This window comes from Rhinatrema bivittatum, chromosome 10, assembly GCF_901001135.1.
Source record: "Rhinatrema bivittatum chromosome 10, aRhiBiv1.1, whole genome shotgun sequence".
NCBI classification, from domain to species: Eukaryota; Metazoa; Chordata; class Amphibia; order Gymnophiona; family Rhinatrematidae; genus Rhinatrema; species Rhinatrema bivittatum.
The window spans coordinates 103,091,762-103,105,921 of NC_042624.1; the positions used below are offsets into that span (position 1 = coordinate 103,091,762).

Genomic DNA, 14,160 nt, shown 5'->3' on the forward strand with positions numbered 1-14,160 from the left:
AGCGCACAGAGAGGAAACTCCTTGCCTCCAGCACAGACAACCCAAGTTCCAATCTCGTGGCCCCAAAACATTTTTTGCACTGAAATGATGGCCTCAAAAATTCAGCCAGGTGCATGAAACTTTCAAATAACCAGAAAATAATAAACAAGAGAACATCCCATCTTGGCTGATTGAAGGATTATTATGAGAAAGGCTGTAGTTACCAATATACTGCACAATATTACCATGCTTTTTACATGCTTTAATGTTCTCACGGGCATAAAAATAGTCTACAGGAAAATACACCACGAGTGCACTAAAGACAGGATACCTGAGAAGGCCTCGTGGAACAAAAAAAATGAGCTATTTTAGTATATTAATAAATTATTAAGTACTGCAGCACCAGGTTTTCTGGCTTTTTTTTTTTTTTTTTATCCAAAACAGAGCTCGCTCAGAAATGATTGCTCCAAAAAAAGGGTTGAAGATTTCTCCAAAGAAGATGTCCCTGGCTGTGCAGAGTTTCAGCGATGTTAAAGCTAGCACTTTCAGCTATATTCACTTAAATTATAGTTGCTCAGCTTTGGTTTTTTTTTTTTTTTTTTAATACTGGAGTCATAGTGTTTGCAGTTTTAGGAATCAGATGGGGCAGAATTAAAGATGGTATTTCGTTTACTACTTGAAGTGAAAGCGGGGTAACGAGCACTGACATGTTGAAAGATGTCCACGGGATATTAAGGACACAGTGCAGAAAATAATTTAACCAGAGAGGATCAAGGATCAAGAATGGCAAAGGTGTAGCCCATTCATAATGGGTTCTCAGCTAGAATTTGAACTGGGGATTTAAAGCTGCTGAGCTATAGCAAGAAAAGGTAAATGAGAAACCCCGTGCTGTATTGTCCTGTACCTGTTTGGAACTGGTAAAAATGCTATTAGTAACCGAAACTCGCAAAGCATTTGCAATGAAATGCATCCTTATTCCTTCCTCCTCCCATCATATCCTCGCCCCCCTCCATTGCCCCTTCTTGGCCCTTCCATCCCTCCCACACTGGGTTGCTCCCCTCACCAGTCTCAGTCTATCTGGCTCCCTTGTCCTCCCCCCAAATACATCACCTGACTCTCTCACTCCCCCCCCTCCACCCTCCATCATCCCTCAGCTGACTCTCTCTCTCTCCAACCATCCCTCTCACTCTCACCTCCTCTAAATACTCCCCCTCTCCCATCCCTACCTCTCATTCTCTCCTTTCCCTCCATTTCTACACCTTTCCCTCTTCCTCCTCGCTGTCTTCATTTCTTCAACCCTCCCTCAGCCTTTCCCATCTTTGGTCTTACTTCTCCAGTTCCTAAGTCTCTTACCATCCATGGTCCTCCCCTTCAATCTCCCCTCTTTTTACCTCTTGCCTACCCACCAGCTTTCCACTGCCTATTCTCACCCCCTTCCCAGCACATCATCTCCGCTCTCCCAACCCCTCTCATTACTCTCTCCCCAGTCTATTTCTGCTTTTCACCCATCGCCTAGTTGCCCATCCGCTTGCCAGCCCTAATCTACTCTTCTCTGCCTCTCATCCCTTCCTCTCCTCCTTTTCTGTCATTCATCCCTCTACCCTGCTCCCAAGCCCCTCTCTTCTTTCTCTTACCCTAAGCCTCCAATTCTCCCTCTGATCTCCTTCCCAGCACTCCTCCCACACTCTCCATAGCCCTCACTGCCGCTCATAACCTCCCTACCCCTACAGGTTCTTCACACCATCTCTCGGTCCCTTCCTCACCCTTCAGCCACCATCTCTTACTCTCTTCCTTGCCCATCTCACATCCTCAGGCTCGTCTCATCTCCCCCTCATACCTGTCTAGCCCATCTAACACTTCTCACTCATATGCTTCCCGTCCCTACTGTCTCGACCCAATCACATCCTCACCCAGTCTCCAAGTCTCTGCTCTCCCCCCTGCATCCTTGAGTCCCCACTCTCCTGAGTCACTGCTTTCCTTTGTGCCGAATCCCCGCTCTCTCTCATCCAGTCTCTGAATCCCTGCTCTGCCTCCTCTTTTGCTGGAACTTCAAACATGTCCTGTTCCTCGTGCCTCCGAGGGTGTCCCTCCCTCTCCCACCTTTGGAGCTTGGCCACAGCTGGGAGAGAAGCATTGGCAGCCTGATACATCTAACCCATTCCTTCTGATGTTGGGGCTTCTCTCCCATGTGCTTCACAGATCAGCTGTTTGAAGCATATAGCGCACGGTGTCCATGTCGCACCAATGCAGCTGAAACAGCTGATTGTTGGAACTGTACCAGAAGGAGGAGGACCATATTAGAAATTTCAGACTGCTGGCACTGCTCACCTGCTACCTGGTGCTGTGGGGGAAGGCATCAGGACTTTGGTGAGACAAAGAGGAGGAATAAGTCATATGGGGGAGGGGGGGGGGAGGCGGGAGCTTGGCCCTTTAACTTGCCATGGTGACACTTAATGAGCAATGCAAGCACACCGTAATTGCAGAGGAGTCCCTTTAACTGCACGTGCTTCCTTTGCAGCTGCACTAGCTGCCCCTCTAGTTTCTCTACCACTGCTACTGCAGCTAGTGTGAATTCTCTGTTGTTGTCTGTCCAGGAAACACAACAGGCTGTAGTGGCCACAAGGTGTCAGTCTTCTATTATTATAATAGAAGACTGACACCTTTTGGCTACGGTTGATACTGAAGCTTCTTGTATTTCTAGACAGACACCAAAAAGGTATAATAATAGATTATAATTTCTTCTTTCCTTAACCCTTTTGGAAGATTTCACACAATCTCTTCGGCATGTCATGAAGTAGTTGCAAGCATGTTTCTCTGATACTAAATTGTACGTTATGTTGAAATTTTGCTTGGCTGAAAGGTGCTGAATATATTCAAATTGCCAATACTTCTAGCTAAAAAAAAACACCTCTCTTTATGGAGTTAGAGCACATGTGCAGAATCAGACCTGCATTAATTTTAGTTAAGTTTTTCTGGGAAAATCTCTCAAAGAATACTCCAAGGGACCTTTCTGTTTAGACAAAGAATTCTGCATTAAAACAAGATAACATGCTATTCAAGAAACATCTAGAAAGACACAAACGTCCAAATACACTCTCTTCTTACCTTATGAAAACAAGCTTGAGCTTGGAGGGAGCAGTCTTGATTATTGCAGATGCATTTTGATGGCTTCTTCCAAACAGTATCTGATTGTTTATCTGTAAAAATGTTGACATTTTAACTTCACTGAACTAGCATAAAACACTTCTTGAAATACAAAAGTAACCATATCCAAAAGTCACTAGTGAATAACAAATTCAGTTGGCAGTTAATGATTTGTATTGTTTAAGATCTTTTATTTTCATTTTAACTTTATTAAAAGATCCTTTAAATTAGTGGCTTCCATTGTTATGAATCTAAATAAATATGAGTGTTCCTGTGCTGACCCATATCAGAACTCTAGGCAGGCATCACATGATAAATTATAAATACAGGCATACATAATTACATTTGTTTTAAGTTTTTATTTTCCCAGGAATTTTAAAGTTTTAATTTAAAAAAATCAAAAGAAAAATTATTATAACATGCAGGAGAAAAATCAATAGAAAAGAAATTTTTCTACTGGTTGTTTTTTTTTCTTATAACACTGAAATTTCCAGGGAAAAATAAAATAAAAACTGAAAACAAAGGTCCTTAAGAATACCCAATTGAACCGTGGACTTCAGAAAAGGTTTTTAAACCTGGTCAACATAAAAATATGCATGTTTACCTCCAAAAAGTTAAAAATATAAGGAATAAGATATAATGACCAGAAGAGAAAGCAATAGCGCCATGCAACAAGCAGGTGATATTTTGAAGACTTGGCTAGTTAACGTTGTCATAGGCCCAATTGATGTTATTTATCAACAGACTTCTCAGAGCTATTTATTGCCAGAATATCTAGGAGCATTTCCTAGGAAAGAACAAAAATAACATCGCTCCTAGAAATCATGGCGTCCCCCTGGGGATCCTGTGTGACAGGGTGTACACCTCATATCTACAGTATGAAAATTTACCTTGGGTGGAGGGGGAGGCCTTTTTTGTTCTATTTTTTGGGGGGAGTTTTGCCGATTGCATGTGTGATCCAACACTTCAAATGTCTCCCTGAGCCACCATGTTAAAAACTATTTATTGACTTTCTTCAAAGGGTTTGATCAAGTTCCTGGAAGAAAAGTCCATAAATAGTTAATAACCAGATGACTCAAGGAGACCCACCTGCTGGGTATCCATCATGGCGGTCCCTCAGGCTTCAGTCCTGTCAGCTACAGATCAACCAAATGCTGTGGGTCTTGTATATAATTAATTATGTCCAACTTGGTTAACCATATGTAATCTCATTTAATAACTGTGGCGCCCGTTGGCTCTACAGTAAAGTTGTCACCTTTTAACTTTCTATCCTTCCTCGATCTATCATTGTAATTTCCTTTCTCAGTTGTCTGTAAACAGACATGATGTTTTTTTTTTTACGAATGCCGGTATATAAAAGTTATAAATAAATAAATAAAATAAATAAATATGGCTCTCTTGTGTTGGTTATTGACTGGGTTCTGTGAGGGATACAGATTATACACAGATGACATACAGTGGTTTCTTTTGTTTTTTTTACCTGTTTTACCATCTTGGGATGAAACTTTTGAAACATTTTCATTTGCTCTCAGCAGTTAAATGCTAGTTGGCTCACAATTTCCTGTCTCTGAATACTAAGACAATGGAAATTGTTATCCTGCAGTGATCTGACAGACTTTTGGTATTTTCACCATTTGTTTTTGAAAACTGAACTATTCCTAGAGCCTCGAGTTTGAAGAGCTTAGGGGTTTTCTCGACTTTAATTTACAAATGACTGCCCAGATTAGTGCAATATACATTCAGGCTACTACAAACTTCACTTGTTTAGGCCATTAAAACCATTACTTTCATCTGTTAGTACAAGCCCTAATATTTCCAATTCTGGATTATTGTAACATTCTGCTGTTGGGTATTCCTTCAACTCATTTGCGAAGTTACAAGGTCTGCTCGCCTGATTTTGGGATGAAGGAAACAAGAGCACATTACACCAATGCTGAAAAGTCTTAATTGGCTGCCGATCAAAAAAAGTATTAAATATAAAGTGGCCATGCTAATCCATAATCTTCTGAAGATTGGCTTTCTGCCTTAGATCAACCAAATGCTGTGGGTCTATAATCCTCCTAGACTTCTGCGTTCTTCAGAGGGGCCTCCTTGATATTCCCTCCATGTGGCATTTTCATCTTGTAGATACACGTAATAGGACATTCTCTGTTGCCGGTCCAACGTTATGAAACTCTCTGCCATGGGAGCTGCATATGCTGGAGTGCTCAAAGTCATTAAAAAAATCACTGAAGTCTTGTCTCCTCAATCATGTGTTCAGGGATTATTTTGAAAAAAAATTTGCTCTTGTTCTCTGCTATTATTTATTTATGCTTTGATGATGTGCATGTTTGACGATTATGATTGTGACTGAGAACTCTGGATTGGCAGCATATAAATGTATAAATAAATAAATAGTGAGTGAGTTACAAGAAACTGGATCTACTTTTGTGGACTGGCCACTGCTGGAGACAGGTTGCTGAGCCAGATGGATTTTTGGTCTGATCCATCATGGCTCTTCTGTGGGAACCAGTGGGGAGTTAGATAAGTGGGCCAGAAGAACCTTTTGTAATGTGACAGGTGGTAAATAGTGGAAAAAAGGTAATTACTAATAAATGTGGATCAATATTGCACAGAACTTAGCATAAGACTTTTAAAACATGCTGTTTTTTTCTCCTTAGTCTGCTTAAGTGACAAGCCAAAATAGAAACAGGAAATGCTTCTATAGGCATAAGGCCAGTGTCTGTCTGGGAGACATGCAACAACAGGATGTCTTTTAGCACAACTGCAGTTTAGGGCATAAATCTGCTGAAATTGTGAATTCTAAATAGAATAACTGAAACTTGCACAACTTGCCAGAAATTAGATTAGAAAAAAGAGTAATTAACAGTCTCTGGTAGAATATCAGAGTTAAAGTGCCTTTAACCATCTCATGGTGTTTCTCTAGGCCTGAGGTCTCCTGATATTCCCAGATACACTGACTCACAAAAGGGAAACTGTGAGAGAAGTATCTTTGTATAAATCTTTATGCATATCTTTATTACTGCAATGCTCTTTACCTTTATTGATTTATGCAATATTTACTGTGATACTGTTTGCCTTTGCTGATATTTACAATATTTAGCAAACCAAGTTGTTTGTGTGTTCTATGATGTAATATACTACCACTCATTCCACTGTTTACAATTTATGTTCTAAAGATGACTTTAAGCTAAAAGAAGCCATAAATATTGTTCATCATATAGTGCAAAATAAGCTTCTAAAAATGCTTCATGAATAAAAGGAAGAATACCATAGCATATCCTATGGTTCTCCAAAAATGCAGTAATTAAAATGTGTATTTGGGTGTAAGGAGGCTGAATTCTCCATCTTTCCTGTTTTCTAAATAAAGCATCATATATTTTATACACTTTTACAGATTGCCCTTTCCGTGAGTGGCTCTAATTAGTCCTCATTTGAAAAGCAGTTTTTGACATGTACATTTCCTTCAAGATCTTTCTTGGAAGGTAAAACATTGCATATTTTTCAACTGGAGCAGCCTAGACACCCAAGGCTCCTCACCCCTCCCTCACTTGTTTGTGAGATCATACAGATAACAAGAAACAAATATCACGTAACACTTGAACTGGATGCAAATAGCCACAGTCATTTATTAGATACCCAGACAAGGAAATCAAATTTGTGTGCCAAGTCCTCTGCGCCTAACTGCATTTGTTTTCTTTGAGTAGGTGCCAGTAAATGTATACTTTAGAATCCATCCAAGCGGATTGTCGAGAGGTCTCGCTCCTGTGAGCCACAATAGGTTTGGGGTGGGGGGGGGGGGGTACTGTCCCAGAAGGAGTCCTATGTGGGTTGCCATGCAGCAGGTCCATCTGAGCCCCTCCCCATCACTTTCTGGCCAGCAATCACGTCAAGGCCCAATCCCTGGGCTTGACATCCCCTCTCTTTTGACTGTCCACTGCAAACTATGTCCCTAGTCACTAACTTCCTTAATGGCACCTCCCTGGTCCACATTATCTTCCATTCTGGACTTGGTCACCCCCGACACAGGTATCTCATTGTGCACGTGCCAGGGCATAAATGCCCTGTCCGTCGTATGAAGAGTGCCCCTGCCCAAACATGCTGTGCTGGGTCGCGTATAGATGACCTCATTGTGCTCAATGCTGGACCAAATGGGAGGGGACATGTCATCATCAGCCGACCGTGCGCCTATTGTTGCCCCCACTGCACTGCCAAGTAAGCCATCATCATGAAAAGAATCAGACCATCGCCACTGCCTAGGTAAGTGAGGGGGAGAGAGAAGGGGGCGACTGCCCAGCCAGGTGCCTTGGGTGCCCATTACTTGTAGTACTTGCAAATCTGTGCTGGGGGAGCCACCCATGAGCTGCAAATAAAAACTTGCTGATAAACTCAATAATCCTAAATAAGAGCATGGATATGCATCACTAGCAATCTCATCAAGATTAATGAAATCCTTACATCTATGCACACAATAACCTTAAAAGCAAAGCCTTGGGATTTATTGTCCCAATTGTTATTTATACTAAACATGATAGTATGAGGACTAGAAGACAAACATTTGATTCTAAACTAATTATTTGTAACTGAAGTCTTGACAATACCAGGACTATAAATTTAACACACAGAGGTACAATACTAAGTATTGTTCATTACACATTTGAAAAACATGAAGCTGTCCCTTCAGGTCAGATAACAGATTCAGGATTGATCAGATTAATCAATATGTTAGCAGACGATTCCATATATCTTTTAAGATTTACATTTTACTAACTTGACTAAGGACAATAAAGAACATTTCTATTGCAGCTGCAAAGAAAGACCATTAAAGACAAGACATATATTCATTGCACCAGTGTTTAAGATGTTTGCTCACAGAGATGGTAATTTTTAAACAGGCGTACGGGCACACGTGTGCGTTTGATGGCCCAGGGAAGCGATCATTTTATAATATACATGCGTATGTGTGCGCATGTTATAAAATCAACTGAATGGGTGCATGTGCGCACAATTTTAAGTGGATGCTCGACTATGAGCGCAAATGACGCTTCTATCATGTAAGTAGGGGGGGGGGAGGGGGATTTTAATACACACGCGCCAATGCCATTACTGGTTTTCCCAGTTCGCCCAAGTAAGGGATAGGACTTCCAAATCCCTGCTAGTTTAACAGACTCCCATTTCCCCTGTTAGCCTCTACCTTTAAAACCCCGCCAATCTATATATTTATCTTTATTTTATTACTTACATGTCCTCCATAGCAGAAGTAAAGTTGTGCGGCAGATGATGCCGGCGAACGCCAGTGTGCATATTTACGCACAAATCTGAAGTTGAAATTCAGGAATTCCCATGCCCCACTCAGACCGTGCCTCATCCCTTTTTTGGAGCTTTTGCTTTGTGCGTGTAGTGGGAGATAGGTGCATACTCTGGCGGCTTTTAAAATCTTCTCTATACCAGCCTGATTTGTGCATATATCTCCCGATTTTGGCATGTGTAGGGTTTTTAAAATTCGCCTTTAAGTCAACTTGATTAATAGCAATTTATGGATTCTCCTTTAGGAATGTATCCAAATCTTTTTTCAACCCAGCTACACTAATTTTCCTAACCACATCCTCTGGCAATGAATTCCAGAACTTAATTGTGCATTAAGTGAAAAAGAATGTTCTCTGATTTGTTTTAAATGTGCTATTTGCTAACTTCATGGAGTGCCCCCTAGTCCTTTTATTATCTGAAAGAGTACATAACTGATTCACATTTACCCTTTTTAGTTCTTTCATGATTTTATAGACCTCTATCATACACCCCCCTCAGCCTTCTCTTTTCCAAGTTGAACAGCCCTAACCTCTTTATCCTTTCCTCATAGGAGAGCTGTTACTGAAGTGAAGGTAAAATCTGATTATTTGGGAAGAGTAGACACACTGCAGGAATTTGATGCAAAATAGGAGAACAGTCAGTTTTTAATATTGAAAGTCCCATAAACTAAGTTTATGGAAATACTGAGTACATATTCCTGAGGATCCATGACCACCTAAAAACTTGTTTTCCTTTCACACAGTACTGATATTGAAATAACAACTCTCTCAACAAACTGGATTTTTAAACTGAAATTCAATCAGACTAAGTCATCATTTTTTCTAATAGCATCATCTGTGAGAGTTATAAATGTATGAGTATGTCCAACTTCTTAAGCCTAAAATCAAAGAAGGCTTCCTGCAACTCTCAGAAAGGAAACAAGCAGCATGCCAGCAGAGCCCATGAGTAGGTCTGTAGGCCTGTTATAAATATAAATGCAGATAAATTCCAAAAATAATTCTTTTATACAAAATAGTTACTTCTTAAGGCACAAATGTTTCTTCCAATGCTAGCACTTTGTAGAAAAATATTGCACATTTTTTGGTTTTCTTTTTAGATAATCCCAAGTCCGCTGGGATTTGTGCATGCGTTTTTTCGGTGGCTCTTCAGCTTGCATTACTGCTGTCTCAGTAAATACAGCTTGAGATAGTATTGGGCGCGCAACGTAACAGAACAAACATACAGGGAATAAACAGAGCAAGGCATTTAGAACATATGCCCTTCTTCATGCAGTAAATGTGTGTGTGTGTGTGGGGGGTTGTGAACATTTACCATAAACCCTGCTGCTAAGAAGAAAAACGTTGCCCATTTTGTACTAAACCTGGGTGCTATCTTCTAACCTAATTTTCTACTGAGGACCTGGGCAGTGGTCCACTGGCCTTTGTCAATGAACTGGCGTAAGTCTGCCTCTTTTACTTTAGTGGGTTCACTCACTCCAGCCACAGCAAACTGGCTAGATCGCCATGCACCCCAGAGATGGGCACCTTTGAGGGCTATTTTCAAAGCTATTTACACAGGGAAAGAGCGATTTGCACGCCTAAAACCGGCTGCGTGAAAACTGCCCTTCCTCGGTGTGGCTAAACGTGCACAAGTCATTTAGATGAGGGAGGAAAACAATATGGGTAAATTACATTTTCCACTTTACTGTGGGTTATTTTCCATGAAAAAAAAATGTAGCTGTCCGAAAAGAAAGTGCAAGTTTGAAAGCGAAAGCGTGAATGCAATTTCTCTTTGAAAACGCAGACAAAGCCCACGAGTAAAACCTATCAGTGGTCTTTGAAAAGGGCCCCATTTACATTATTACAGAAGTAAACTTTAAACTGTGCCATAATACTGCCTGCATAAAAGGCAGCAGTATAAGCCCAAATATTTATACATATAGGGGCGGATTTAGGCGAGCAGGGCCCTGCGCGCCGGGAAGCCTATTTTACATAGGCCTACCTGCGCGCGCAGAGCCCCGGGACTCGCGTAAGTCCCGGGGTTTTCCGAGGGGGCGTGTCGGGGGGCAGGCCCAAACCGCGCGGCGTTTTCGGGGCGTGTCGGGAGCGTTCCGGGGGCGGGTCTGGAGGGCGTGGCCGCACCCTCCAGACCCGCCCCCAGGTCGCGTCCCGGCGCGCAGGAGGCCCGCTGACGCGCGGGGATTTACGCCTCCCTCTGGGAGGCGTAAATCCCCTGACAAAGGTAAGGGGGGGGTTTAGACAGGGCCGGGTGGGTGGGTTAGGTAGGGGAAGGGAGGGGAAGGTGAGGGGAGGGCAAAAGGAAGTTCCCTCCGAGGCCGCTCCGATTTCGGAGCGGCCTCGGAGGGAACGGGGGTAGGCTGCGCGGCTTGGCACGCGCCAGCTATACAAAATCGATAGCCTTGCGCGCGCCGATCCAGGTTTTTAGCAGATATGCGCGGCTCCGCGCGTATCTGCTAAAATCCAGCGTACTTTTGTTTGCGCCTGGAGCGCAAACAAAAGTAGGCCTATTCGCGGAGTTTGAAAATCCGCCCCATAATGTGTGGGCTCTCTTCGTTTTGAGTACACGTAACCGGAGAAAGTCAGGACAAACCATATCCTGCATTACGGCACTCTCTGCAGAACGCATGCACGAGGACCTAAAGAAAAAAAACGTCATCTGCTTGTTTTGTTGAACATTTGAGAGATTTAAACCAAAAAAAAAAAAAAAAATCCTCCCCATTCTCGATTACTTTTGCTTTAAACACTGACGTGCACTGCATGCATTTCAGCGGTGAAAGAAAGCAATGCTCAGTGTGAAGGGAAAAGCACAGCATAAACTTAAGAAACACAATTCTCCCCTCAGCTGAAAGCTGCAGATTTGAAGGTGCGCTTGCATTCAGCAGCCAGCAGAATACGCGGTACAGAAAGGACGTGATTCTCCTAGAACCGTGCATGCCTGCAATACCACAACTCATCTGCCCCTTAAATATTAAAGTAGTGCTCCTGCAGCAGGCTCCCCCGGGGGCTCCACAAAGAAATGCATAGTTAATGAGTTCAAAGTGCAAAGTTAATTGCAAAGCTTTTTCAAAATTAAGAAGAAGAGACAGCTATTCTATTATTAAATATGCAATGAAGAAATATTAAAATTGCAAGTGGGGACAAAATGGTGTAGGAGAAGATGTGCTGATCGTCAGCTTTTTAAATTCTGCTCTCTGTTCCGACAGTGTACTTTTGGCAGGGCTGCATGCAGTTTTCTTTTGCTATTTTGCTTTTATCTCTTTGGTGCACTGTTCGTATCAAAATGTGAGTGCGGCTCCCCAGTGTATCTGTCAGCGGATTCAATGATCAGAATGCCAGAAGGCCCAAGGGAAACCTTTTTCAGACTGGTGGGAAGAACAGAAGTGGCCCCGTAGTGTGGAGCATTTCTGGTTTTCTCTGCAGCGGGGTTTCCCAATCTTTTCAAGCCCAAGGCACACCAACATTAACAAGAATGATGTGCGGCACACCAACCTCCAAGGGCAGGCACGGTGCAGGCATGAAGAGGACCCACATGGCTAAAAGAAGAGCTACGGAAGCACTGAAAGCTCCACCAGTCTCCATTCCAAATTTTAAAACTAAGGGCACGAGGGGGGCAGAGAAACACAGATGCCCCAGATCCCTATATACAGAAAGTGCAGGAGAAGGGGTGAAGTTGGTGTGGTGGGGGCAGCCGGCTTGGTTTCTTACATTGGCGGCTGCTGCACGTGGCTGCCAGAGCTCCTCCACTGCTGCCCAACACATCCAGTGCGCAGAGCTTGCCGTCCCCGTCTCACTCAGCCTGAGGATAACACAGAGGTTGGAAGCTCTCAAAGGAGAAGGCTCGGGGGGGGGGGGGGGGGGGGGGGGGGGAGGGCGAAAGATGAGGAGGTGTGCGCTGCACAAAGTGGAGCCTGGTGATCCATGCCCTGCATGCTGCCCATTAATGACCACACGCCAGGGCTCATGCTGTAGCCAGGAAGAGGAAGCGCACGATCACACAGGTTCTCAGAAAGGAGCTCCTAGCCGTTTAAGAGCCACTGCTGTACCACCTCTTGTTGCTGCAGGATGCCGGGGGCAGAGCTCGGGTGCTGGCGACTTTTCCGTGGCACGCCCGATCATGGCTGAAGGCACGCTGGTTGGGAAACGCTGCCCTGGAGGGGCTCACCTGATTCAGGAGGCTCTTCTCATGGGAAAAAAACACTGCAGCCAGAGGCCCCGCTAGACCCTACACACGGCAGAGTCCTTCTGGCAACAGACTGGAGCTGAAGGAGAGTCATTTTATCCTAGACAGGAACAAATGGGTGGTAGCACTCCAGTCCACGGCCTTACGTTGAGTGATGAGGGCAAAGTGCGTTTCACATCAGCTTCCATGCATGCTGGAGCAGATACAGCTACTGCTGCTACTTAAGGTCTACAGGTTATTGCAAATCTGTGTTATCCTTGGTAAGATTAACATGGAACTCTTACTGGATATTAAGTACTTTCTGTATACTAATTTAGTTTTAATGAAAACCTTGGCAGCCGTATCAGAATTAAAAGTGGTCTCCCAAGGTTTATTTCTGGACAACATACAAAAAAAGTACATCTGGAGAAACAAAATAGCTTATTACACGTGGTAAACACCACCATAATTAAAGATTACACTTTGCTAGGAAAAATACAGTTAATATTCTTAAATGTAAAAATGTAAGGGTTTTGAACTTCCCAAAGACTGAATCCTTCTCAGGTTTAGAGGTCCTTAAAAAGATATGTCGTAATGTTTGCAACTTCTGAAAGGGGATCTTCAGAGCCTGTCATTTATCAACTTCAAAGAGAAAATTCTTCAGGACATGCATGTTTCATTAAATTACATTCAGGTTTTGGATGAATCTATAACTTTTTCAATTGGAAAGGATACGTTTGCCCTTGAACCAGATAGAGACTGTATTTTAAAAATCTCTCTGCAAATATGAATGCATACTTTTTGGGCATGAAAGTCAGATTATACCAAACAGAAGAAAACATTTCTGACTTGAAAGAAAAATGTTATTGCTATGGTGGCAAGTTTTTCCAACTCTCCGGAAAACTTCTATACTTGTTAAGATCCTGAACGACTTGTGATCGTTCTTCAGAAAAACTGTACCAGGAATGAAAATAATTAAACATTGCTCTGGTGTTTGTTCCTGATTATATTGATATCTTGGGAAGGTGTAATGTTTTCGAATGTAGTATCTACTCTATGATGCAAGGTGCCTCTGTGCTCTTTCATTTCTTTTTTCAACACATTATTTCTCCTGCTTGTGATTATTTTTCACACTCTGTATTGAGGACTTGAACTGGGGTGTGAATTGTTTGTTGACTTTCTTTCTTATGAATTGTTTTAATTAAGCTGGCTTGTATTTGTGTGGAGATTCATTTTACCGTGTGATAGAAAATATAAATATGCAATGGAAATAAAAGAAATAGTGCCTGTCTTCCTATAAATCAATAGGTATGGTGGAACTTGCTGGAGGAGGCAGACAACGAGTGGCCTTGCTTTTCTTCACGAAGGTGACATCGTAGCACGATGCAGTCATCATAGCTGTCTAACAGCAAACGCAACCAACAAGCAAGCAAGGACAACCAGCACTGAGAGGAGTAGGATGACAAACAACTTGAGAAACCATGGCCACTGTTTTAATGCAATTCTTAAGAAGGGTGTCAAAGACATGAGAAGTTCAATTGTGTTACCATGCAACAGTGGAGATTAAATATG

The 14,160-nt window shown here is 42.6% G+C and overlaps 1 protein-coding gene across 4 annotated transcripts in view; it reads right to left on the reverse strand.

The window, feature by feature from the left end:
* The window catches only part of PATJ (PATJ crumbs cell polarity complex component), a 288,430-nt gene that overhangs the window by 87,676 nt on the left and 186,594 nt on the right, over positions 1-14,160 (reverse strand). For all 4 annotated transcript variants that reach the window (XM_029618990.1, XM_029618989.1, XM_029618987.1 and 1 more), the window contains one exon: positions 3,085-3,176. In XM_029618990.1, the coding sequence (XP_029474850.1) occupies positions 3,085-3,176 (92 nt within the window). The remainder of the gene's footprint in view (positions 1-3,084; positions 3,177-14,160) is intronic.